We start from the raw sequence: 27,247 nt of genomic DNA, 5'->3' as shown, positions 1-27,247 counted from the left end.
CAACCGTAAAAATGCAGTTAAAGTTAGTGGAAGCAGTATGTGGGATTACAACGAATTTACCCAGGGGCAACCGCTAATGGTAGAGCTTAAGGAAACTATTTATGTGACGCTGTCTCTTGATGATGTTGGAAAATAAAGCATTATCACAAACTAGTTGCTAAATATTAATAAGAGGGGATGCAAACTTTATAAATATTAATTGTCCCTTTTTTTCCTTGTATTAGCTAGTCAACTTTCATAAATAATATTTTGTTGGCCTTCCTTCTTTTATTATTATTTTTTTTTTTCCTTTGCTGTTTGTATTCAGTTTCAGCCGAGAATAAATTTAAAAATAAAATCGCCTGTACAATTTTGGATTACATTCTTATTTTTGTTTTTGAATTGTATTAATTTTGCATATTTTCTATATTTTATTTTATTTTTTGCCATAGTCGTTGAATTAATTTACCCTATTTTATCTCAAAATTCTTCACTTTACTTAAAGTTATTCTATGGAAAAGTCATTACAACGGTCTTTTAAACGGTTTAAGTTTCCCTTTTTTTATGTAGGGAAACACTTTTTATTTTACTGTATTGTATTTTTATGTTCTATTTTTATTGTTTTTATCTTTATTGTTGTTGTAAAACTTTTTCGCCGTTGTATTGTTTCTTTATTGTTTTTTATGTGGTGTCACCTGTATAGTTCTTTTAGATTAGTTCGGTGTAATTTTCGTAAAACTTGAACTTTTTAAAGTGGAAACTTAATGTAAAAAAGCGAAAAAAATAGAAAATACACTTCCTTAATCCGATCAAAATATTGAAAATTTCTAAATTTAGCATTTTTCCATCGATGTCGACAGGAATGACGTTACATATCAAACCATCCTTGCCACTAGAAAAATATCAAAAATATCAAATAAGACACCGGAAAATATTTATAACAATTTTAGACAATTTTAAATAGATTAAGCACTGTCTAAACTTAATATTTTGTCCAGTTTTTTTTTCTCCCTTATGTTTCCATGCAAAACAACCGGAAAAAATTAAGAAGGAAAAAATTAATATAAAAGAATAGAAGCAGGTGGATGTGTCCGGAAGATGTTAGCAACGTTGAAGTGTAATAAGACCAGGCATTTCTGTCGACAACAAGCAGAGTCAAACAAAAGACCTGTCAGACTCTATGTGTTTCTCTGACTGAGTTTTCACGACATTTCCAATACGTCCAACACAGTCAATCTAAAGAAAAGATAAAACTGGTATATCATCTATAATATTTTCACATCTGTTAGAGACGTCTTAGAATAACATATATCCTATATACGGAATCCATCAACGTCCTTCAAAGAAAAGAAATAAGGGGGAAGAGAGAAAGAAAAGAGTATTTTATTTATTCCCCCCTAAAGGTCTTTGTATAATCGTAATTCAGATTGTAGACGTATTAATAATTAAAGATGACAGCGAATGATAGCTATTACCGGTTTCAACTTTTTCCTAACGTTTTTCAGAAAGTCTCTTCATCAATTCTCGTTATGTCCTGTCGAAAAAAATGACAGGTGAGAGAGTTGTTGTATTGCTTGTCTGCCATTTCTCTGACAGATTGTTATTTCTCTTAATTTACTGTAAAAAGTAACAGATTTTAAAATAATAGTTAACGATGTTTTATACCTGTCTAAAATAAAGAAAGTGTCCAATTGACATTTCTGTCTGTAGAGTAATGTATAGCATTTACGTTTATAACTTTCTGGGTGTTTCTTCGTTTAAAAACTATTTTTAAATGCTGAAAATTGTTTCAAGTGGCACAAATTCGTTTTATCTTTGCTAACGATCAAAAAATCATATCAAAAATATTATCATTTTTATTTAGGGTCGTCAAGAGGGAGGGTGCGAGAGATTTTTTTCCCTTGGCTCGTAGAAAACTTAGAGGATTTTAGTAGTTTCTACCCTTATAAATTAATGTCATTTTTACTAATAAAAAAACTCTTTAAGACTGCTTTTGATTTGTCCAAAAAAATACAAAAGAGACCCGCTTTACCCCCGGGTCTTATACAAGTTCTCGACAGTCTTATTTTTAAGTAATTTGTTTAAGTGATTTTTTCAAATATTTCTGTAAACTTAAATCATTCAATCGATCAACTTTTATTATTTAAATTATATTAGGATATTGAATACTTAATTCTAAATTCTATAGAATTATAACTTAAAGTACTTTTACACTAATTATTTAAATGGAGACATTTACAAATTAATACATTGCTACTAAGTTAATTTACGTTTTCGGTAAACAGTTAGTCGTAGTAAACAGCAATCTTTACGTAAACAGTTGATACTCCCATGAACCCCGAACGAATTATTAAGAGAAAGTATATAATAAACTCTATTAACACCTTTATAATTGGGATTTCTATCCTTTAGCATCTATCTAACCATCCTATAACAATGTATGGAATGATTAAGTATACCATTTTCTTGCCATTCTGATATTTATTTGCGTGTATATCCTATCAATATTCTGCGGCATGATCTCATATCCGAAATGCTATTTTAATGTTAATGCAGTAGTACTCTAGAGTCTTATTCGGATAGAAATATTCTACTCAAACACGAATTTCTTCTTCGTTTTGTTTGTGTTTAAATTATCTTAATGGAAATTTCTCTACGACCAAATTTTATTCTAACTTCCATACTTTCCAGCATCAATATAATAGATTGAAATGTATCAAAGTAAAAATGTTATTTATTCTAATATCGTTTATTCTGAATTTTTTATTTATTTTACTTTCTTATAAAAATGCTCCTTTCCCTTCACGATTCATACGAGGATCCACTTTTCACCAATCTTATTACATTATAAGGAAAGTCTTCCATGCTTAAAAATTCAGTTTTTCTCGCCTTAAACAGTGCAATATATTATAAATATTGTAAAAATATAAGCTTGTATACGGTATCAGTGTATAACTATGTTATAATAGCGTTAAAGTTTAATACATAATCGCTTTCCTCAATAAATAAAAAAAAGTGGGTATCGTGGAGAGATAACAAAATTTAAAAAAGATCACGAACAGATTCGATAGATAAATTAAACAAGTTAGATTTTACAGTAAGATAAAAGTTAATTTAAGGTGCTGATTATACTAATTTTCAGAAAATAGCACAATTATCCTTCTAAATTAGCAGATACCCGCTAGAAATTAGAAGGGACCACCCAAACACGTAACGTGTACGATTTAAATAAATGTGAGGTTTAGGAATGCCAAAAATAGCATTTACGTCCGCTATTTCGGGCATTTTTATGGGGGAGTCGAATGCGAAAAATTATTTATTAACCAGCAAAAAAAAAAAAACGGGCACGAGATTCATTAAACAGGTGATTTTTCAAGCAAAAATCGAACGTTAGTTAAGTCGAAAAACTTCACTAAATATTAATTGATTAGTTCAATAAATGTTAAATTTTAATCATTTTTTTACCGCAAATTATGAAAAATGATTGTTTCTGTTAAGCGTCATTAATATTTTTTAAAAGTGTTAATAACAACCTCGTAGAAGAGGAGCAATCGGAATAAGTGTGTGCGCGCGTGTGTATGTTCAGTGAGGATAGTGGATAAAGAAGGAGGGAAGAGCAGCAAGAAATTTCTAGTTTTGTAAATTTTTGATGCATTAAATTTAATTTTCATAACCCAATTATGTAGAATAAGGCCTTTTGTTCTAGAATAGTAAGTGCGCGGTGCCGTCTGACTAAAGAGACACGATCTTTGCTGGCGGCAGTCTGAAATTAGATAATGGGCACCTCTGCTTTCTTTTGTTTGCTCCCGCACACAGTTTCGTGTTGTTGTTCTCTTATTTTCTCTCTCTTACTGTATTTACAGAATTTTTTTCACCAGAAAAATAAGAGCCTCAAGTAGTTTCTCACACGTTTTTATATATCGTAGATAAGTTCATTGACTCTGAAAAAAAAAGGAGAATACAAAATGGTTGGTTTTGATGAACAGGTGATGTCGAGCGTAATAGTCATCCAATACCAAATGAAAACTCCTTTTTTTAACCTTCGTAACTGTCAAACGATGTCGCCCGAGGTGAGACAGTCCGTTACCATGGAAACCTCCGTTTCGTAACGGAAAAATGTCTTACCTTGACAACACTGCAGCAATAAGTTGACAAATTGACTGCAACCTTTCGAACACTATGACCAATCCATAAATCGAACGCAATAGTCAAGGTGTTTCCAATGGTACAGTTCGTTTCAAATTTGGTTTTTTTAACGATTTTCTTCTAAAATCGCCATGTGAAAAGGTCGGTGGCAGAGTTCGAAAACATTTCTTGCCTCCGAGTCATCCATGTTTTCTTCTCGTTTCCGGTAAATGCTTCGTATACCGTGATTGACAGACCTAACTTCTCTTGGGACACATCTTGATTACTTTCGTGTTCGAAATTATACGTTATAGTAGAGAAAAACTGGAGTTAGATGCCTACTTGAGATGGAGACAAACAAAAGCGTATATTGAATATCGGCAATTACAATTTTTATTTGTTTAAGAAGAAGAAATTCGATCACCATACGAAATTTTTGCGGTCTCCTCACTCGGTATTGCCTAACAGCGCGAAATCGGGAAAGGAGTCGTGTTTTTGAATACACTCGGGATCGAAATCAATAGTGAAGAGTCCTGGCAGACATACGGATCGCCTTCATGCATCACATCTTGTCACAACCCCTGGGAATCGGGCTATCCCGTCCAACAAGGAGGTAGAGCTTACGTCTTTCCACAGAGGCCATCCAAATCAATACCCGAATACTATGTGATCTTAGGAGCTTTCATCTCATTCTGCCCACTTTGACATAACTTAATACATAGAAGAATGAGAAAGTTGTCGTCACCTAGTCGATAAAAATGGAATAAGAACGCCTAGAATACAGGTGTGGGGATGCAACAATATTGATACACTTAAATAAATCGAGATCATTTTTATTCTTTTTCCTTTATCTTATGCCAAGAAGAACTATAGAAACGGACCTTATCGAGTAAGATACAGTTACATTTTCTCTTTTATGTGTCGACCGAGTTTTATGTTTGATATTTTAGATGGGGAAAAACTTTTTTTCCTTCCATACTCGGACATTTTCTCTATTGGTACGATACATTTTCCTAAGGAAAAAAATCCCAAAGATAACAGATATCTGGCAGTAAACTTCTCTCTCTAATCAGCTCGTGTGATGATATTGACGAAAAGTTTGGCGATTCTGTTCAAACCTTAAATAGTTGAAGCGTAATTTAGGTAAGTGTTTAATTATACGTAATGAACCAACAAACGTAATTATGAAACATAATGAACTAACCGGCAAGTTGTTGGATGACATTTCAGACAATTGAATCAACCTCCCGTTACTTATCCAACAACCAATCATCACTCATTTTTCAAGCAAATTAGTAATTATGACCTTACCTGATACCTAACCCCACTTATAACCGGATAAAATTAATATCCTTCAAACTATTATTAAGAAATCTGTAACACAAACGTCATTTTAGTATACTCCTCAATATACAAGTTACACATCTCTAACTTATTAACATTACGAGTTTCATATCATTAATTGGTATATAATTTAACGCTACCCAATTATGTAATAACATTATAGAGATATTCGGTACGTAGTTACGGAATTATGTAGTTAATTCGTGCTTAAAATTCCGTTGGATTTGTAAGAAAATCGAAAGGATTATTTAAAAAAAATAAAAATAAAAAATAAGCGAGCAGACAAACAGACCACGAACGGTGTCGATAAACTCCATTATAATGCTATAGTAAAAATAGTATTGCCACTAAATAAAAGGAAAACAACAGGTTGTGGAAGCAAAGATGCTTACAGGATGCCACTGGCAAGTAAAATAGCGAAAATGTTTTTCTTCTTTCTCCTTTTGTGTGTGCGTTTTACCGATTTTTGTTTGAAAATTCTATTCTTATTTCCTTGTCTACATAAATATGTATTGTTTTCCTATGATATATATAAAAATGTGAAACGAAGCTTTTGAAAAATTTAATCATATTATTATTAATGTATGGAAGTTTTTACACGGAATTGTTTTCGCTTCTAATATAAGTCTTTCTACGTGTGTTTGTGTTGAAGGGAGGGAATATATTTTCGATTAAATTCTAAAACGAAAGAGGAAAACGCTTCCATTTTCGTGTTTTATATAAGAATTCTATCGGAAATGTTATGGTTCTGACGTGCTGATGGGATTAATTCACAAGAAAAGAGATGCATTAATCATACATAAAAACATTTATAGGTCTAATAACGTTGATAATAAGTTCGTTTGCTACATGTGATAATTACATTTCCTTGTAGAGAGACAGTTCTTAGGAAGCTACAGATGTTTTTTTCTCTACCAATTAGAAGGATTTTCGAGCAAGTTTAACGATTGTAGAAATGTAATAATGAAAGCCTTGATGAAAGAAAGTAAGGAAACAAGAAACAAATATACAAAACTCGCCAGTTTTTATATATATATTTCATTGAAAATAACGCTGTAAAAATAATAAAATTCTTATTGTTCAAATAAATAAATAAATTATAAATATTAACCTATTTAATTCTTAATAAAATAATAATATATCTCGTGACTTCTGTAGGCATAAATGCACTGAACATTTGTTTTAAAAAACGTTGAAAATATTGCCGTTGAAAGTATATATTTTAAGCATTATCATTTTTTTTTATATTTTAAGTACATCGTTAAAAGTTATTCGGTAAAGTTTCTGTAAATAATTACGAACGTTTAAGGTTGAAAAGATCGGATAGAAATGAAGGATGATGCCTATTTAATTAAATTGCTTCTGGATATTTATGTTTATTATATTTTTATGAATATTCAGGAATAAATAATCAAGGAAAACCGTTTGGATTCAGATTTAGTACACACAAGTGAAGTTATTGATTGATTTTTGCTTAAAATAGATTGTGTAATCAATAAAGCCTATTTGGCCGATTGATTTTTCTTCTAAACATTATTCCAACTTAGTATACATTTGTTTCAATTCTCATGCAAATAATAACGTTAGCCAAGTCGGATTGCATCAATTTTATTGTTTTTTTCTCTACATTATTTGCGAGTTCCACATTTTTTTCACGTCAAGAAACTTCACTAAAATTAGAAAAAAATTATCGTCAACCTTTCCGGATATTTTACTCTATTTTCTGTTAACTCTTTCTGTACGTAGCCTTATAAAATTTAAAAAAAAATAATAATAGAGAAAGAAACGAAGAAAAGAAGAGGGGAAAAAACATTAAATCAATAATTGTGAAGAGATTTTAGTTGAGTCTAAAAATATTCTGAATTTTGATTTAGAATTTAATCGGTTCTACATAAAATCCTTCAAACATTTTCCTTATAAAAATGACAAAAAAAAAAAACAGAAGTTTATATGTAACTACATTTCTTATATAGACTATTAAGTAAAGTATTTAATCTTATTAAGAAGTTTTTATTATTTTTTTATTTTTTAACAGTGATAAATATATTTATTTAAAATTCTTAAAGATTTAGCGTATAGATTTTTATACAGAAATAAAAGAAGATTTAAATTTAAGAACTTGTTAAACTTTATAACGAGGTGATTATAAATTAATTTAATTAATATATTATATTTTTATACGCTTCCATCGAGAGATACAGAGATACAGCTAGTCCCTTTATCCCTTTTTTGAATTAATTAAACACGTAGAATGCTTATTTATTAATAAAATAAACAATTTTAAAGATTTTCTTTAGTAAAAAAAAATAACATTAATTTATATGTTAGGAACCATTAAGGATTTCTAATTTTTTTATGGATCTGGAGGAAAATCCCTTCTTCTCGATGGCCTTATTCTTATGAGGTTATTAAATTTTTTTATAAGGTCTAAATCAAAGTAGGAAATGGGGTAAAGTGTGATTAAATTTTGTGTTTATGTAAACTTTTTAAAAATATTTTTTTATATATATATACAAGATTTGTTTCCTTGTAAATTATATCATTTTCTGATTGAAGATACGAGTGTGTATTGATATTACCAAACTTTGTTTTTGATTTGATAAAAGATTTTATATTTTTAAGCCGTTGGTTGCTAAGATAATGGATTGTATATTGCTGAAGATGTAAGTTATCTATACGAGAACTTATTATTATTATTAAAGTTTTTATCAAAAAAAAAAATAAGATATAAAATCTGAAAGATCTTCTTGAAATTCCAATATTAAAATTTCTCTGTAATTATGCTTACAATTTTAAATAACAAAGTATAATCATGAAAATGCTTTAAAAAATTCATTTTTATTTACGTTTTTATACAATAATCTGCTCTGAAATTTTTTTAAAGATAAAAAGTGAGTATAAAATAGCATGCAATAGGTTAGTTTGCTAGGAAAAAATTAGAAAAAAATTAATAAAAAAAAGTTCTTTTTAATATTGATTTCTATTTACGCTCGTTTAGTAAACAACGTTTTCAATGTTTTTAAGTATTTTTCTTCTTAAATTTTAAAAATCTGAATACAATTCATTACTTAAAGTATAAAAGATGTCGATAATTTAACAAGAAAATCGATTGAAGAAAGCATAAACAGAAAAAAAAAATGACAAAATTGATTTATGTTTATACGTTTATATTAATAACTAAAGGTCAGCAAACGGTAAATAATTGAAAATAAGAAAGAAATAATAGAAACTGCAGGAACATTAATCAACAGAAACGTGTTCGCTTATAATAGCAATCAGGGGGTTAGCTACGTCATTATGACGTAGATTAGGCAAGAAAATACAATTTTATTTTAATAAAATCGTGGAAAAAAATAAGCTTTTAACTTAAAAATGCTCAATTTTATCTTCGAACCATTTTTTTTTTTAAATTGTTTATAAAAATGGACCAGAAAGGAAGAAAATTCTATATTTAAAAAAGAAAGGAGTAGAGAGAAGAAGATAATCCTTATAACTTCATTTATAGCAAAATATTTTCCAATATAAGAAAAGAATAGTAGTTTTAGAAAAAAATTTCAAATAATCTTACTTTTTAAGTTCCCTTTAGAGTAAAGGGGAAATAAAATGTTATCATAGAAATTGCTATGGGTATGAGTGAGCCTTGTTGAATTTTATAAAAAAAAAAACAGAAAAAAAATCGCGAATAAATTGTATGTTAAGTGATATTAAAAGATAAAAATGAATAATTTTAACCATATATTTTTTTTAATGTATAGATTTGGAATCTTTACATTCCACGTATTGAATTTAAAGGGAAAAAACTAGTTTCCATGCATATTTTACCAGAGGGGAAGTAAAGGAAGAACGTATATTTTCAGCAACAAGACGTTCGATGTTTATAAGATTCCTGAGATATATTTAGTGGCAATAAGTGTCAGAATAGTAATTCCACTTAAGATTGGCACTAGGAAAATAGATTCACCTTTTTATCTTAAGTAGAAAGTTGATGCCCTTCTTTTATCTTGCTGAAACGTCTTCAAGTATTAATGAATGTTTCTGTAGTTTTGTTTGTTTGCTCGTTTGTTTTCGACTTTTAGAAAATTACAATAGTTGTGTTAATGAATTTTTCAGATGAATTTAAATAGGTCAAGTGCTATGCTGAAATTAAATTTAGTTTAAAGTGAACCGAACCGTAATATCACATCGGTAATTAGTGTGATGATACTTAGTGGGAGGTTAAAGTACTAAAGAGATGTTTTGACATTTAATTCGATAGAAACGAGCTAATTTAAGAATGTATCGAAGATCTATAATTCTCTTGTTTACGAATGTAATAGAAAGACGGGGAAGAAAATGATAATTATTAAATATTTCCTATTATGTTAAATTTCAATAACGATAATTAGAATTAAGGTAATTCTTTCATTGTTTAGATTTAAATTTAAATAGCTTCTCTTTATTGGTGAATTTAAATATGAATAAACTAATCAACGATTACGTAACCGAAATTTAAATACGTTACAAAAAATAGACGAGTTTTATTGGTTATTTTAAATTTAAATAAAACGGTACAATTATTTAGCTTTTTTTTTCCTCTTTATTTTACACAGATATGGGATTTATTTATCAAACTTTATATAATTAATTTTTAAAAAGTTAATATTCAAAATCACATTTATATTAAACTTTGTACTAAGATTTTATTTTAAAAGTTTTGCAGAAACATTGTTAAAATACGAAGTAAAAAAAAAGTCGTTAATCTCTAAATCAATGAGGCCAAACATTAAGAAGCAATACTTTCCAACTAGATAATAATTAACTGGTTCACCTCATCCGAGATGGTCAAGAATAATTCGTAGACTCTATTGTCTTCTGTCACGCTTTCGGTTCCTGTATTAACGACAATAATTTTCGACCTACTTCGTTCATTAACGTGATAATCGATAAAGCAATGTAATGTTACCAAGGTAACAGATTGTCAAATGAAAACCAACGCTCCATTTGTTTAGAAGTTTCCCATTCAGGCAAGGTATATGTCAAAGATTGTTGATTTTTGCCTTAATCGATATTTTCATATGCTCACCCTTGATTACATACGACAAAATCACTTGCTTATCAGTTTTATGCATGAGAAAACCGAAATTTTTGACCAAATGATGAATGTAGTTAACAAAATTTTCACGAAAAAGTAGAAGTGGGGAGGAAAAAAAAAAAGATTTTATGAAACTTCACAAACATCTGATATCGACTGTCATAAATGATTTTGATACCATTTTGAGTTATATATAGCAAATCACTACTTTTTCCTTGATTTATTCTGTAAAAAAAAAACGTTATTATAATTTACCATTCCGTCACCGATAATAATGAATTGCAAAACTATTCAAATTTTTGCTATTATATCTTTTCATGCTTACATGATATATTTACATAAAACATATTTAATTTCTTTTATATATATATATATATTTTTTAATTCGGAAATAACACCCAATTGGAAATATTACTCTGAAAATCTATAATAATTATAATATTATTTTTTTCCCTATTCTACAAGTTGTTCTTTATAAATTTAAGTAAGAAACAGCTAAAATAATCCGAGTACATTTTTATAGAAAATGTGAAAATCCAAACTGCAATACTTTAAAAGAAAAGGAGATCTTGGAATTTGCATTTTTACGACTGTCAATGCATGCATATCACGTACGTTTCCTCTCTTTTTTTCCTTCCTTTCTTCGTGAAAAAAATAACTTCAGTCCTATAGAAAACAAAGGATATAGTAACTGGAGAAAAACTTCGACTAAACAAGAATTGTATAGTCAAACCCCAAGACAAGACTGGTTGCCAGCTACATCCAAAAAAAAATTCCACTTTTTATATTCTCTGTTTTGACTCCTATTCTGTCAAAAGCAGAATCCACTTTTATTCTTTCTCTAAAAAGTTGAGTTTTTGAATAAAATGTAATGTTGATATTTTTAATCTTTATTTATTTTTATAATTTAAAGGAAAAAAAAGTAGAAAGTGTTGCTTAGATTTAAAAAATCAAATATTAAAATGTACATTTAAATTTCATTCTTTTCTTTAATTTTTAATGTATTATTTTGACTTCATAAACTTTCTTCGTATTATTTTAATAAATTTATTTTAAATATATATATATAGAAAAGATTATTTGTAAGATTCGTATTTAGATCTGTAGATTGAATCAATATACATGGCGGATCGAACGAAGAAGTTAAAACTAATGATGTGAATCAAGTAGGATTCACGTTAATCTTCGCTAATTTTCTGGATCTGTAATCTCGATGAGCCCTGATAAAACTGTAGTTCTAGAAGCTCCCACTTGGCTAAGTCTAGCGCTGAAATCGCGTGCACGCAATGGCAATTACTAAGACGCAAAGTTTTGATAAATTTTTAGATTCAGTCATTTCTCAAACGTCAACCACTTCACGTAGACCAACAAATCACAGAGAAGTAAGGACAGGTTATTATCTTGGAAAGTCGCGATGTCGCAGACTTGGCTAAATCACTCCAGTCATGTCCACTATTTACAGGTTTAATATTAGTTTCATACTAAACTTCATGTTACTTAACTGCCTCATTCATCTCTTTTCCAGATTATTATGTAAAGTCAGTTTTCTACTCGTATAAGTTCTTCTTCATTTTCTTAATTTAAGTAAAAAAAAATTAAAAATAAAACACAAAAGTAATAATAATAATGGATCATTCGTGTCATATTCTAACACTTCGTTAATTATCGTCATTATAAACAATTATACTTATATTAACATCTGGGGTATTGCACCCAACAATTAGTAAATTCCTTGAATGAAGACTTCAGTAGAAACTAACCAATGATTTGCGGACGAGGTATTAAGACAAATTAGCTAATGTTGAGTGGGAACCAATTTTAAGCGGATTAACGATCTATCTGAGGCAGCTGAGAAAACAACTCAAGCTGCATATTCAATCCGGATTTTGTTGCCTATTCAATGCTTTAGTCAGCCTTCACTTGACACTTATCTAAATTACTCAACTTCTAAATGATATAAAAACTTACTTTCAATTTATATTACTATTATTATTATACTAATATTAAAAATTAGATTGATTATTATTAAATACTTTTTTTACATTAAAAAGAAAAATTTTACTTTTATCGAGTTAATAGGTGAATGCACGAGCACCATTATTAACTCGTTATTCATGAGGGATCACGCAATAAAAGGGTGTTTCCTCACCGAGAGGTCATGATCCTTAAAGGGATCGCGACCCACTTGTTGGGAAATGATTCATTATAAGAATATAAATTACGAAGGTGATGGATTTTATATTGAAAATCCAATATTTAGTTACTAAATGAGACAGGATTCTAAGTGAAAATTTTTATTATTAGATTATAATATTACTTAAAAGTTATAATATGTTAGATTTACTTTAAATTGCTTCTTCCAAAGTATAAATTAGTCTATTATACGACTGAATATATCCACCTACACACACCTACATAAGTTATTAATAAGCTGATTATCCAATAACACGCTAAAAGTACTTCATAGTTATATAAAATGATGCAAGATTATCAAAGTGATGGATTTTATATTGAAAATCCAATATGAAATACAAGTTTCTCGATTTCTAAATTTTTGATTACTTACTATTAATAGTTTCTTTTACAAATTTTAAATTGCTTTCAACTGATTTAAATTACAGCTTATAACACACGCACTGTTATTAACAAAGTAGTCATCTGGGGCATACGCTCTAGATGTCGTCTAGCGCTAGAATAATGCCAAATTATGAAAATGATTGATTTCATATTGTAAACTTGTAAAGTTAACCAATTTTACTTTACTAATTTCACATTTTCAAAACTATTTAACGCTCTGACACGTTTATATTGCTTAGATAGATCCCTTGCGACAATAACCTTTCACTATTTAGATATCATCATTTCATAACTTTGCTAACAGCACATAACGTTCTGGTTTTCAATTATATTCCGATAACACTCAAGTTACTATTGTTTAAACTAAAATTCGTGTAATTTTAGACAGTTATTCAGAAATTAACTAATTACGGACAGTGAAGGATAATAAGACGATACTGTAGAAATCGATAATATAGGCTAAAGGCTATACGTTTAAGTGCTTATCTTTGTTTTAATTTCTGTAGAATTGATCTTTTATATCATAATCAACCGTTTTTTTATTTATTTTATCTATAAAAAAAAACATGCTCTTGGCTATAATTTCATGGATTTAATATACTCGGGTATTTACTTTTTAAGCGTCCAATCTACCTGTTGTAAATCTATTTTATTTGTGTTTTTTTTGTTTTTTTAAATATAAAAATGTTTTTATTAAAGTATTTTAAAGATTAATATTACTTTCAGGTTTGTAAAAGTTAATAAAGCGCTAATAACAATTTTAAGTGCTGTTTAAAAATATATAAAATTATAATAAAGAATGTAGCCATGGTGTTTTATGCGTTGCGGGTCGTCTCTTTGTTAAAAGGATCGAAACTACCAAAGTGATTTGCATAAAGTTTTGCATATCCGCCAGGAATACTATCAACTACCGAATTTAAAAAAAAAAGAAAAAAAAATTATCCCCATGGATCAAATTTAAATAAATTTATCAGCGAAACAACTGAAGCAATCCGAGCGCAAGCACGATTTACGTTTCTATGTTTCTATATCGAGTAATTTTGTTTCAAATGTAGAAATTTTGCATAAAATTGAATTAAAGATATTCCCTATTCTAAACACGCCAAATAATTCATCTCTGTTCTAGAAACTTTATTATGTTCAATATTTAAAAAATTCGAGATTTTCGAGACAACAATTCTCTTTATTTATTTATTTTTAAAGAAGAATGTTACTGACAAGAGCAGTTACAATTATAGCAAATCGTATTTATTATACAAGAGTACACCTATAATGTCAGGTTAAACTGCACTTTATTTTCTAATTATCTAATAAAAATAAACGTGATGGTAAAAGTTTGTTATAAAAGTAATGGAAAAGAGATTGAAACGATAATTAAGCCAACTAAATTTAGACCAATATTGACACGTTTCAATACAATTAAATAAAAAAATTGAGGAGATAGAAAAAAAGATAACAAAGAAAAAAAAACCATTTAACTGATTTTCTTCGCTTGTATTCTTATATAAATCTATTTTTGTTAGAGCTCGTTAAGCTGAAGCTACTGTGTTTTCAATTATTTCTTCTCTTAACCTTTCTGTTCAACTAATTAAGTAGGGTTTAAAGTCCCGTGCAGCATACTTTCTGCGTTAATTTTTTCTCTTCTTGTTTATTCCTCTTGTAGGAATTTTCTGTTAATCCATCCCGTGTGAATGTCTCCTGTAGAAAATAATAACTTGGGCGCTAGCAATTACGCGCTCTTCATTGTTTTTCTTTACTTGTTATGCTTTACGAACGAAGCATTATCTTGTTTTTCACATAAAAATTAAGTTTTGTCCAAAACATTATTTGATTTTGTTTAAATTATTATTATTTTTTCTCTGGCATCTCTTCTAATCAAATTGAATTCGTATTCTCCTGATAGAAACTACGTATTATTACATTCTTAGTTATTAATTAATCACGAAACCAATTGACTTCATTTTCTATCTCTCTCTTCCAAAATTAAATGCGGTGAATTAACGATGTTAAAAATAGTTATAATGTAATCGATTCACTAAAATTATATCAAGTAAAGAACGTAAAATTATCTGAATTATTTTATCTCGAAAAGTAATGTAAGAAATTATCTTTAATGTAACGAATTCATCACGATTAAATGTGACCTTTNATTTTGACTTCATAAACTTTCTTCGTATTATTTTAATAAATTTATTTTAAATATATATATATAGAAAAGATTATTTGTAAGATTCGTATTTAGATCTGTAGATTGAATCAATATACATGGCGGATCGAACGAAGAAGTTAAAACTAATGATGTGAATCAAGTAGGATTCACGTTAATCTTCGCTAATTTTCTGGATCTGTAATCTCGATGAGCCCTGATAAAACTGTAGTTCTAGAAGCTCCCACTTGGCTAAGTCTAGCGCTGAAATCGCGTGCACGCAATGGCAATTACTAAGACGCAAAGTTTTGATAAATTTTTAGATTCAGTCATTTCTCAAACGTCAACCACTTCACGTAGACCAACAAATCACAGAGAAGTAAGGACAGGTTATTATCTTGGAAAGTCGCGATGTCGCAGACTTGGCTAAATCACTCCAGTCATGTCCACTATTTACAGGTTTAATATTAGTTTCATACTAAACTTCATGTTACTTAACTGCCTCATTCATCTCTTTTCCAGATTATTATGTAAAGTCAGTTTTCTACTCGTATAAGTTCTTCTTCATTTTCTTAATTTAAGTAAAAAAAAATTAAAAATAAAACACAAAAGTAATAATAATAATGGATCATTCGTGTCATATTCTAACACTTCGTTAATTATCGTCATTATAAACAATTATACTTATATTAACATCTGGGGTATTGCACCCAACAATTAGTAAATTCCTTGAATGAAGACTTCAGTAGAAACTAACCAATGATTTGCGGACGAGGTATTAAGACAAATTAGCTAATGTTGAGTGGGAACCAATTTTAAGCGGATTAACGATCTATCTGAGGCAGCTGAGAAAACAACTCAAGCTGCATATTCAATCCGGATTTTGTTGCCTATTCAATGCTTTAGTCAGCCTTCACTTGACACTTATCTAAATTACTCAACTTCTAAATGATGTAAAAACTTACTTTCAATTTATATTACTATTATTATTATACTAATATTAAAAATTAGATTGATTATTATTAAATACTTTTTTTACATTAAAAAGAAAAATTTTACTTTTATCGAGTTAATAGGTGAATGCACGAGCACCATTATTAACTCGTTATTCACGAGGGATCACGCAATAAAAGGGTGTTTCCTCACCGAGAGGTCATGATCCTTAAAGGGATCGCGACCCACTTGTTGGGAAATGATTCATTATAAGAATATAAATTACGAAGGTGATGGATTTTATATTGAAAATCCAATATTTAGTTACTAAATGAGACAGGATTCTAAGTGAAAATTTTTATTATTAGATTATAATATTACTTAAAAGTTATAATATGTTAGATTTACTTTAAATTGCTTCTTCCAAAGTATAAATTAGTCTATTATACGACTGAATATATCCACCTACACACACCTACATAAGTTATTAATAAGCTGATTATCCAATAACACGCTAAAAGTACTTCATAGTTATATAAAATGATGCAAGATTATCAAAGTGATGGATTTTATATTGAAAATCCAATATGAAATACAAGTTTCTCGATTTCTAAATTTTTGATTACTTACTATTAATAGTTTCTTTTACAAATTTTAAATTGCTTTCAACTGATTTAAATTACAGCTTATAACACACGCACTGTTATTAACAAAGTAGTCATCTGGGGCATACGCTCTAGATGTCGTCTAGCGCTAGAATAATGCCAAATTATGAAAATGATTGATTTCATATTGTAAACTTGTAAAGTTAACCAATTTTACTTTACTAATTTCACATTTTCAAAACTATTTAACGCTCTGACACGTTTATATTGCTTAGATAGATCCCTTGCGACAATAACCTTTCACTATTTAGATATCATCATTTCATAACTTTGCTAACAGCACATAACGTTCTGGTTTTCAATTATATTCCGATAACACTCAAGTTACTATTGTTTAAACTAAAATTCGTGTAATTTTAGACAGTTATTCAGAAATTAACTAATTACGGACAGTGAAGGATAATAAGACGATACTGTAGAAATCGATAATATAGGCTAAAGGCTATACGTTTAAGTGCTTATCTTTGTTTTAATTTCTGTAGAATTAATCTTTTATATCATAATCAACCGTTTTTTTATTTATTTTATCTATAAAAAAAAACATGCTCTTGGCTATAATTTCATGGATTTAATATACTCGGGTATTTACTTTTTAAGCGTCCAATCTACCTGTTGTAAATCTATTTTATTTGTGATTTTTTTNACAAGAGCTGCGAAGTGGATTATTTGAAATTTTATACCGTAAAATACTAAATTAGTAATGAATAGAAGCAGACGCCCTAGAGATTTACCAGATTTATACAGTAAATAAGGCAGTTTATGAGGCTTAAGCAATATTAATTACTGTAAAAGTCCCCTTTCTGTTTTTATTTACGTAAGTTGTTATTAAATATGAGTCGAACAAATTGTTATTTAGTCTTTATAAATGATAATAAAACACAATTTTAAATTCAGCTTAAGTAATCATTAACTTCTTCAGGAATAACATGATGAAGAGCATTTGTATCTTTAAGTATAATTAGAAAACCGAACGACTTTAGTAAGTTAATAAAAAAAAAATTCTAAATTAATCATACAAAAATAATTTTAATTTTCTGACATATTCAAATAGCTAAACGAAAAAAAAAATAAGTTTAAAATGAAAAAATCTTTACTTTAAATGCAAATAAACACAAGAATATTTTTTAATCTCAGAATTTCTAACTCTTTCTTGTAAATTCTCTAGTGATTGCATAAACTGTATTCGGAGATTAAAAATATTTTTTTTTCCTTCTCTGTTTTTATTTTCACTTCCTCTTTACAGTGTTATAAAATTTTCTCAATTGTATCAAGTAGTTAAAAGAAGTTAAACTCGTTACACTGACGTAAATTAAACCGTTTTAAATTTGTCGTATTTATTCGACTAGTTAATCAATATAATTACGAGTTGTGACTGAAAAACAAAAGTTTTTTTTTTGTCTTTTTTTTCCCTCTACTATTGACTGAATAAACAACTCGAAGTGCTTTCTACGCCTTCGTTTCTATCTGGCTGCACTTGTTAACACGAATTGCTGTAAACGCCAGAAAATTCAAGCTCGGGGCGAGAATACATCTCGGTATTCAGTATCTGACCAGAGTTTGCCGTGCACAACCCATGTTTATATAACTATTTAAAGTGATTTACGTCAGAAAGCGTCACATTTTACAATCACCTATGGTCCGAGTTGACATTTATACTCGCTAGACTGACATAGGAGCAGCCATCTTCTCAGCGTGTTCAATCATCGACATCGATCTCGACCGTTATCCACAAGAATGGTTTTGTGGTTGCTAATGTATTTTTACTATACTTCTCATGTACTAGAGAATTGCACGTAGCTAGACATTACTTATCTCGCATAAGAGGATACGTTCCTCTATCGTCCGAGATTACATCTAAAAGATTATTTTACTCTTCTAACGAAAATAAAAAGTCTTCAGGAAACTTCTTCTTACTGTTTTCATTTATATTTGGTAATAAAATATTATCATATGCTATATAAACTAGAATTAATGTGGTCGTTACCGATAGCCAGATTGTTTAATAGCTATAGTTTAATTTTTAATAGGAATCACGTTTTCTTACATTTACAATGTAGATAAGTTTGTAAATTTAAAAAAAAATTCATGTGATAGAAGCGTAACAATTTTAAATTAAAAAATATATATATTTGTGTAATGTATCGCGATCGAATAGAGAGAAACCTTAAAGAATTTTTATTGTTACTGAGTGACGTATGAGGTTGAAAATTAGCGATTGATTCAATAAAAACCATAAAAAAGTCATCCCTCCTAGGAGAAGCTCTTAAGAAAAAGCACGGAGTAGTGATCCTATTGAAAAAACTGATGACGCAATGTTTTGCTTTCTACGCTTTCTAGAAACAAAATATCGCATGTAAAAATATACAGGGGAAGAGTTTTTATCACGTAAAGCTACCGGGTATAATATACAGAGACCAAAATAAATTCACTTCTGGCAGTATTTCAATATAAATAGTGAGGAAGCATCGGAAGTGTTGTCTGGAGGCTGCTTCTTCGATGGAGACCGCAACCATACGAAAATATGGAGGAAACGGAAAACATTTTGAGAAAGAAAGAAGAAGAAGAAAAAAAATATAGAAGAGATAACTCGAGTTTGTTTCTTTTGTTGCCGGAACATCCGTCTTGACCAAAGCCTCACCGATTGACGGCAGATGATGACTGGGTCGAGAATGTTTTTCTGTTTTTTTTTTTTTTTCCAGATAGACCCTCGGTCGTTAAAAGGGGATTCTATCAAATCTTGACTTTGTATCGGATACAAAAAGAAAATCCATGAATCGACATTATATTAGCATTTTTTAAAAATCTATTCTGTGTTTATATTTATCTATCTAACAGTTGTTTATAGTTCAATTTCCTTAGTTAGGCTGTAAACTCAATATTGATACAAGAATATTCTCTTATTACAGGGAACTGTAATGATCAACAAGAGCTGCGAAGTGGATTATTTGAAATTTTATACCGTAAAATACTAAATTAGTAATGAATAGAAGCAGACGCCCTAGAGATTTACCAGATTTATACAGTAAATAAGGCAGTTTATGAGGCTTAAGCAATATTAATTACTGTAAAAGTCCCCTTTCTGTTTTTATTTACGTAAGTTGTTATTAAATATGAGTCGAACAAATTGTTATTTAGTCTTTATAAATGATAATAAAACACAATTTTAAATTCAGCTTAAGTAATCATTAACTTCTTCAGGAATAACATGATGAAGAGCATTTGTATCTTTAAGTATAATTAGAAAACCGAACGACTTTAGTAAGTTAATAAAAAAAATTCTAAATTAATCATACAAAAATAATTTTAATTTTCTGACATATTCAAATAGCTAAACGAAAAAAAAATAAGTTTAAAATGAAAAAATCTTTACTTTAAATGCAAATAAACACAAGAATATTTTTTAATCTCAGAATTTCTAACTCTTTCTTGTAAATTCTCTAGTGATTGCATAAACTGTATTCGGAGATTAAAAATATTTTTTTTTTCCTTCTCTGTTTTTATTTTCACTTCCTCTTTACAGTGTTATAAAATTTTCTCAATTGTATCAAGTAGTTAAAAGAAGTTAAACTCGTTACACTGACGTAAATTAAACCGTTTTAAATTTGTCGTATTTATTCGACTAGTTAATCAATATAATTACGAGTTGTGACTGAAAAACAAAAGTTTTTTTTTTGTCTTTTTTTTCCCTCTACTATTGACTGAATAAACAACTCGAAGTGCTTTCTACGCCTTCGTTTCTATCTGGCTGCACTTGTTAACACGAATTGCTGTAAACGCCAGAAAATTCAAGCTCGGGGCGAGAATACATCTCGGTATTCAGTATCTGACCAGAGTTTGCCGTGCACAACCCATGTTTATATAACTATTTAAAGTGATTTACGTCAGAAAGCGTCACATTTTACAATCACCTATGGTCCGAGTTGACATTTATACTCGCTAGACTGACATAGGAGCAGCCATCTTCTCAGCGTGTTCAATCATCGACATCGATCTCGACCGTTATCCACAAGAATGGTTTTGTGGTTGCTAATGTATTTTTACTATACTTCTCATGTACTAGAGAATTGCACGTAGCTAGACATTACTTATCTCGCATAAGAGGATACGTTCCTCTATCGTCCGAGATTACATCTAAAAGATTATTTTACTCTTCTAACGAAAATAAAAAGTCTTCAGGAAACTTCTTCTTACTGTTTTCATTTATATTTGGTAATAAAATATTATCATATGCTATATAAACTAGAATTAATGTGGTCGTTACCGATAGCCAGATTGTTTAATAGCTATAGTTTAATTTTTAATAGGAATCACGTTTTCTTACATTTACAATGTAGATAAGTTTGTAAATTTAAAAAAAAATTTTAATTGATAATAAAATGGTTATTATCATTACAGATCAATAACTTTCTAATTTGCAAAAAAAATTTTTTCGCTTTATATAAAAAAAATTAAAGTAATTTTAGATTTTAAAATGCCGTTGCTAATTACAATAACGGTAATTTCTATTCAATGTTTTTTTAAAAAATTCTCCTTTAAATTTTCACCAAATTTAATTTATTCTACAAATAATTTTTCCGTAATGATAATTTCTTTGGTATTTTAAAATCGTTTTAATTGATATCTGCGTAGGTTTTCCAGATGAAAAATTAAAAATGGAGGACAAATCGTTCTAAAAAAAGGAGGACATTTCGGATGTGTTCGAATAGACTTGAAGAAAAAAAATAATAATAATAATTTATATCAATCGATATTTTATTACAAAAAATTAATTATTGTAGTTTTTAGTTATTTAATTTTGACGACAATTCTTGAACGTTGTGGAAAATGGAGGACAAAAAGGAGGACGGTGCTTTCTCTTTCATACAGTTTTTTTTAAAAATTGAGTTTTAATTAATATTTTCTAAATTAAACGAATGAAATTTTATTCATTAAAAATTGTTATCATAGAAAGGAATAAAAGAATACGAAAGGAAGAAAATAATCAATAGATGTTGTAAATAAAATGAATAGAAGTTAGTTATGAATGAACTTTTATAATTTTAAAACGAATTAAATGATGATATTGAAGATATTATATCTTTGATGAATAGATACGTCAAAACGAATTCGATAAAAATTCAAAGAAAAATCTGTAAAAAGTCAAAAAAGATTGGAATGTAACAAATGTATTTTTTTCCTTCTTTTTTTATACAGATATACAGTTCAGTTTTCAGTTGATAAATGAGAAAGAAAAAGAAAATAAAACTCTTTCGTATTTTATAAAATTGTTATTTAAATTGATGAATGGAATAAATGCGCTCTTTTTCCCCCCGAATGTATCGTGTTTCAACTATGGTCCTTTCCGATGTACATAAGAGCAGTACAATCACGCAGCAGAAATTTTAGCTTACCGAGAGCAGCATTCTCCAACAACAACATTGCCAACGTTGCCTTTAGCGGCAGGAAATAGGAACGATTGATCGATCAATAGATCAATATCCTCGAAGAGAAAGCGAGAGTTTGGATTCCTCTCAGACCTATGTTTAGCCAGATGCATTTCGGCAATTATCATTGGCAATTTTAGCAATTAGGTCAATTCCGAAGGCCAAATAAGTCGAGTTAATGTAGCAAAAAATATAAACGTGTAGAGCGAAAAAACTAAGTAAAAATAGTTTGTCCTCTAGGACCACTCATAAATACGTTGTGCATAAAAGAATGCGAGTGTTCAGACATTTTCCGTGCGGTCATGACACTACAGGGAGCATCACTGACGCCTACATCAATCGTTATCTGAGTTCTAGACTATTGGATGGGCCGAGTCAATGACTTCGCAAGACATGTAAGAGGAACAAATCAGTACACACCATTCTTAACTTATTATATAAAGAACTTCCTCCACGTCAAAAATTGGACGACAGGAAATCCGTAACGCGTCCTCACGCGTTAAAAAGTAGAAGGGAAGATTACTATGAGCGAACTGTAGTTACTGATGTGTGAAATATAGATTCTTCTACCTAAAGTAATAAAGTTGTGTCATATTGGTGACAAGAAATCGATAGTATTAATGTACGATTACTTTCAGCCGTTCTCTACATTATCTAGTCGCAATTCTAGTTTAATTACACGATGGAGAATGTAATACCCTTGATTGCACATCGACGCACTTTACAGGATCTTGTTACACTGGAATAGCTGCATCTGGCTTCTTCTTACATGCCTTCTGCCATCTTTAGTCGTTACTCTTCCTTTGTCGTATCACCACACTTTCTGCCCGTTTCACTCGGCATTTCTAAATGATGATTGGTATGTTACCACGCATGGCCATATTTCTGAGCCGGACGAGTACCATTTCGTTTCGATGCGATGCTCCACATCACCAATTTTCCATTTTCTGGCTACATATTACCACTTTTCAATCGTTACTTCCGTGCAACTCGTTGCTAAAGTTAATGTAAATCATTAAGATTCAAAAAAAAATTTTTTTATGTTGATTTGCAAATATATTTTTTTAGTTAAATTCTTTTTTATGTAAAAAAGTGAAGCTTAGAACATTTAGAGAATGTTCTAAAATCGACATCTGCCATGTTTTCAAACCATTAGCTTTCTATGAATGAAATTATTTGGAAAATTTGCATATAATTTAATCAATGCAGTTTGGTGAAATGAAACAGTAGAAAAATTTAAATTATTAAATATATTTCTTTAGTTTTTTTTTATTATCGAATTCTTTCGGTCAATTAAATGTTAAATAAATCAAAGTTTTATATTATGTCTTATTTTCATTGTAGATTTTTCTGCTTTTTTAAAAAATTTCAACGTTCATATAATCAAATAAGCAGACAAAAATGAAAATTTTAATATTAATAAATTAAATTGTCTTCATATTATGTTTCTAGACAGAACTCAAAACGTTTTAAAATATTTTTCTGATTAATATACGCTACAATTCATTTATTGTAAAAATTTATTTTTAATATAAAAAAATGCATTTAGAAAGGCTTATATTCGACAAAAGAACGAACAATTATTCATCTTTATAATTTGTAATTATAGAAAAAAATTACGTTTTATTATTATTATTTTTAGGTAGTTGTATATTACAAAAATTCATATAAACTTTGAAAGGAACTAACAAAAGCTAAAATGAGGAATAACTTAATAAAAAAATCCGTTTTCTGTCTTATATTTAATTATCATCTACTAAACAAACATCTGCCAAACAATTTCTTATATAATTATCACATTTTAAAACGATCCTACTTTGTATTTTCTTCCTTCTACACGTCTTGCAACATATTAAATTAATCAGGAGAGGTTTTAGTAAAAATAGCTTCGATGCAGTTTCTCGCTCAGATTGTGATTTACATCAAGTGGAAATTTAATGAAATCTGCCGACTAAAAGAAACATTGCTTCTTCCATCAATTAAACATGACTAGAGTTTACAGAGTAGAAGCAATGTTGACACAAGTACTACAGACCTATGTGTAATTACGGTTTTTGATGGGCTGGGGATCCATCCACACCTTCAACATTCGTCCAAGACTGCCACAGAAAGAAAATTGAACTTATTACATATTTAACTATTATTATTGTTTTTTTTTACAGGAAATACAGGACTCGGAATAACAGGAGAAAGGTTTTCACTAGCCGATATAATTAAAGACGATTTCGTTCCCAGATCTTTCAATGGCACTTGGGTACCAGGTAAGATTATTTATATCCGTTGTAAATTTAGTAACGATTTACGAAGAGAAAAATAATTAAAATGTAAAAAAAAAGGTTAAATAAAACGGTATAAAAATGTTGTATGGCAATATATTTAAAAGCAGAGGTTTTAGAAAGATTCATAAATCATTTTGCATGGTCGAACATGTATTAGAGTCGTGTCGAGCATTAAGCTATCAGCAGAGAGATTGAGTTATGTTTCCTAGATATTTATCCGATTGTTTGAGAAAAAGAGAGTTAAATGGCACCAATCCCATAAAACGACTGCAGATTTATAGGAAATCGTAGCGTTTCTATCACTATAATCGTTGTATTGGATAACATTAGAAGACTGCAGTGCCCTTTAGTGTTTTGAAGTTTGAATTACACCAATTTAGTTAACCACTTTTAGTTATAACCGGTTGAAGGGTTTTGTGTTTCTATCCTTCTGATGTTTAATGCATCCCAAAGCATTTATCGAGTGACCCTTGATGTGACAATTACTTTAATCCATCTAGATTTGGTGCAGTTATCTCGTGTGTCCAGATCTGAAGTTTAATGAATTAATTTTCTACCGTTTCACGCTGCTGTAAAATATTTTATACTCTAGCAATTAAGTAGTTTGCGATTAAGTTGCAAATCGTTTGCTGCATTCGATACCTTAATTGCATTAAACTGCTGAGAAAATTGCTATTATCTGCATAAATTAGTCAAAGTTTGATTAAAAGATGAGCATATAACGTTTTTATTCAATTAAATTAGTCGAGTTTCAAATTTGGGGATTAGCCAAGGATTTCCTCTTATTGCGATTCCATTTTATGACTTCCATCAAAAATTTTTTTTCGTGATTAGAAATATGATTAAATTTACTGAAGCCTTTAAAATTGTGATCATGGTTAAGAAGCCATAAATGGTTACAGATTTATAATTTGATTTTTTCTAGTAGAAAACTTGGAAGTCGCAAAGTCACAACTTCTAGAAAATCAAAACTAATGGATGAACCACTATTTTTTTTTATCTATCGTGAATCAAATAATAACTTGATCTTGGCGTTATAACGTTGAAGACACTTAAAGTTTCTTTACAAAAAATCAATTTTAAGTAAAATACGACTTTAAAAAAGACAAGATTAATTATAAAATTTAAACGAAAAAAATCTGGTTAGCCATTTATAAGGACGGTAAGATAATATACCACAGAAAAAAAACTGCAAATTAAATCTTATTTAGTGCTAACTATCAACATTAAATAAAATTTAGCGCATGGTTTGACTTGGAAGCACTTGGAAACACTCGCTTCTAATTTTGCAAAGAATCCAATTGAGAAGATAAAAAAAAAATATCCGGCAACAAAGCTTAGAGGCCGTTAAAATTTGTTGATTTTTACCTGTATAGCTATCAGAAATGCAAATATAAAGAAGGATATGAATACTTGGAAGGATAAAAGGAATTTTTTAAATCGCAAATTGAAGTAGAGTTTCTTGGTATTATATTTCTATGGTTTTCTTTAAAGAACACATTAAACCATTAAAACGTTATTTGTAAGGAATATATTCCTCTGCACGAATATAAATATAATTTTTTTTTATTGCGTACTGTACGTAAAAGAAAAATAAAGTAAGAAATCGAAAATTGAAACGTATCGAGTTACTCTATAATTCTAGATACATTCTTTAAATCGAATTGACGAAATGGTAAAATCAGAGAGGATACAAAAGTCATTGGTTGTTTTTTCTTGTCGTGTTTCGTGCAATAAGATAAAATTACCTAACCTTATTTAATTAAACGGATACTGCCGAGAATGTCATTTCGTTACAGTTGGAAAACACGATGAGAGACAAAGAATAGCTTCCTCTTCAGTACTACCTTCGGGAGTAGTGATTACAGTGCAGGTTGCGAGTTCCAAGCAAGATTCACTTTATCAATGCACTCTTTCTTGTCAGTGAAAGCCTAAGAGAACCCCCTATGTGGATTGGCGAGATTGAATCTGGCTGCTTTCCAAAGTTGTAATGTCAAGTCGATTACCAATTGACCCATTCTCTTATCACCATGAGAATTCTAAACCTGGGTGCTATGATTTACCTGACTTCAAACGTTGGATCGAAACAAAGCCACTTCTTACGGGATCCAATCTGTCATGTCTGTCCGTCCTCCGTGATTGGTGTGTAGTCTCATGTCAAATTTTTTAGGACGCTTCTACTAGAGAAGTTTAATGCCTTTGTGTTCAGATCCCGGATCGAAAGAGTCCAAATCAATTTTAAAACTTTTTTTTTTTACTATGTTTAGAGTTTATGTTATAAAATATTCTGATAAAATAAGAGATAAGAACGGAGATAAAACTAAGTATTTTTATATATATAACAATTTCACTTTTTTTAATTTTATGGGTGTATTTTACAGTTAAAAATATTAATTTATGTATTTTAATATCTAAAAAAGAATTGAATTCATTTGAAAAAAAGAAATAAAATTATATTTCTGCGGTTTATAAAACTAAAATACTCTGAAATGTTCGATAAAACTCGGTTAAATTCTCATGGAAACCGGAAAGAAATTAATATTTAAATTCGATAACGTTTCCAATATACTTTCAAAACATGCAAAATTCACAGATTAGTTATAGATATACGAAGGATATTCATGAAAAAATATTTCGAAATTCCATTTTATAGATTCCGATCTGGATTATTTATTCATAGAATTAAAAAAAAAATCCGTCGACCC

The 27,247-nt window shown here is 29.2% G+C and overlaps 1 protein-coding gene across 3 annotated transcripts in view; it reads left to right on the top strand.

Annotated features, from left to right (window-relative positions):
• The window catches only part of LOC111625970 (dipeptidyl peptidase 4-like), a 251,743-nt gene that overhangs the window by 42,062 nt on the left and 182,434 nt on the right, over nucleotides 1-27,247 (top strand). For all 3 annotated transcript variants that reach the window (XM_023369230.1, XM_023369229.1, XM_023369231.1), the window contains exon 3: nucleotides 24,426-24,524. In XM_023369230.1, the coding sequence (XP_023224998.1) occupies nucleotides 24,426-24,524 (99 nt within the window). The remainder of the gene's footprint in view (nucleotides 1-24,425; nucleotides 24,525-27,247) is intronic.

Source organism: Centruroides sculpturatus, unplaced genomic scaffold (assembly GCF_000671375.1).
Source record: "Centruroides sculpturatus isolate CEXI.00-Female unplaced genomic scaffold, Cexi_2.0 scaffold63, whole genome shotgun sequence".
In the NCBI taxonomy this organism is placed as follows: Eukaryota; Metazoa; Arthropoda; class Arachnida; order Scorpiones; family Buthidae; genus Centruroides; species Centruroides sculpturatus.
Note: the sequence above shows the minus strand (reverse complement) of the source record. Positions and strands in the feature narration are given on the sequence as shown.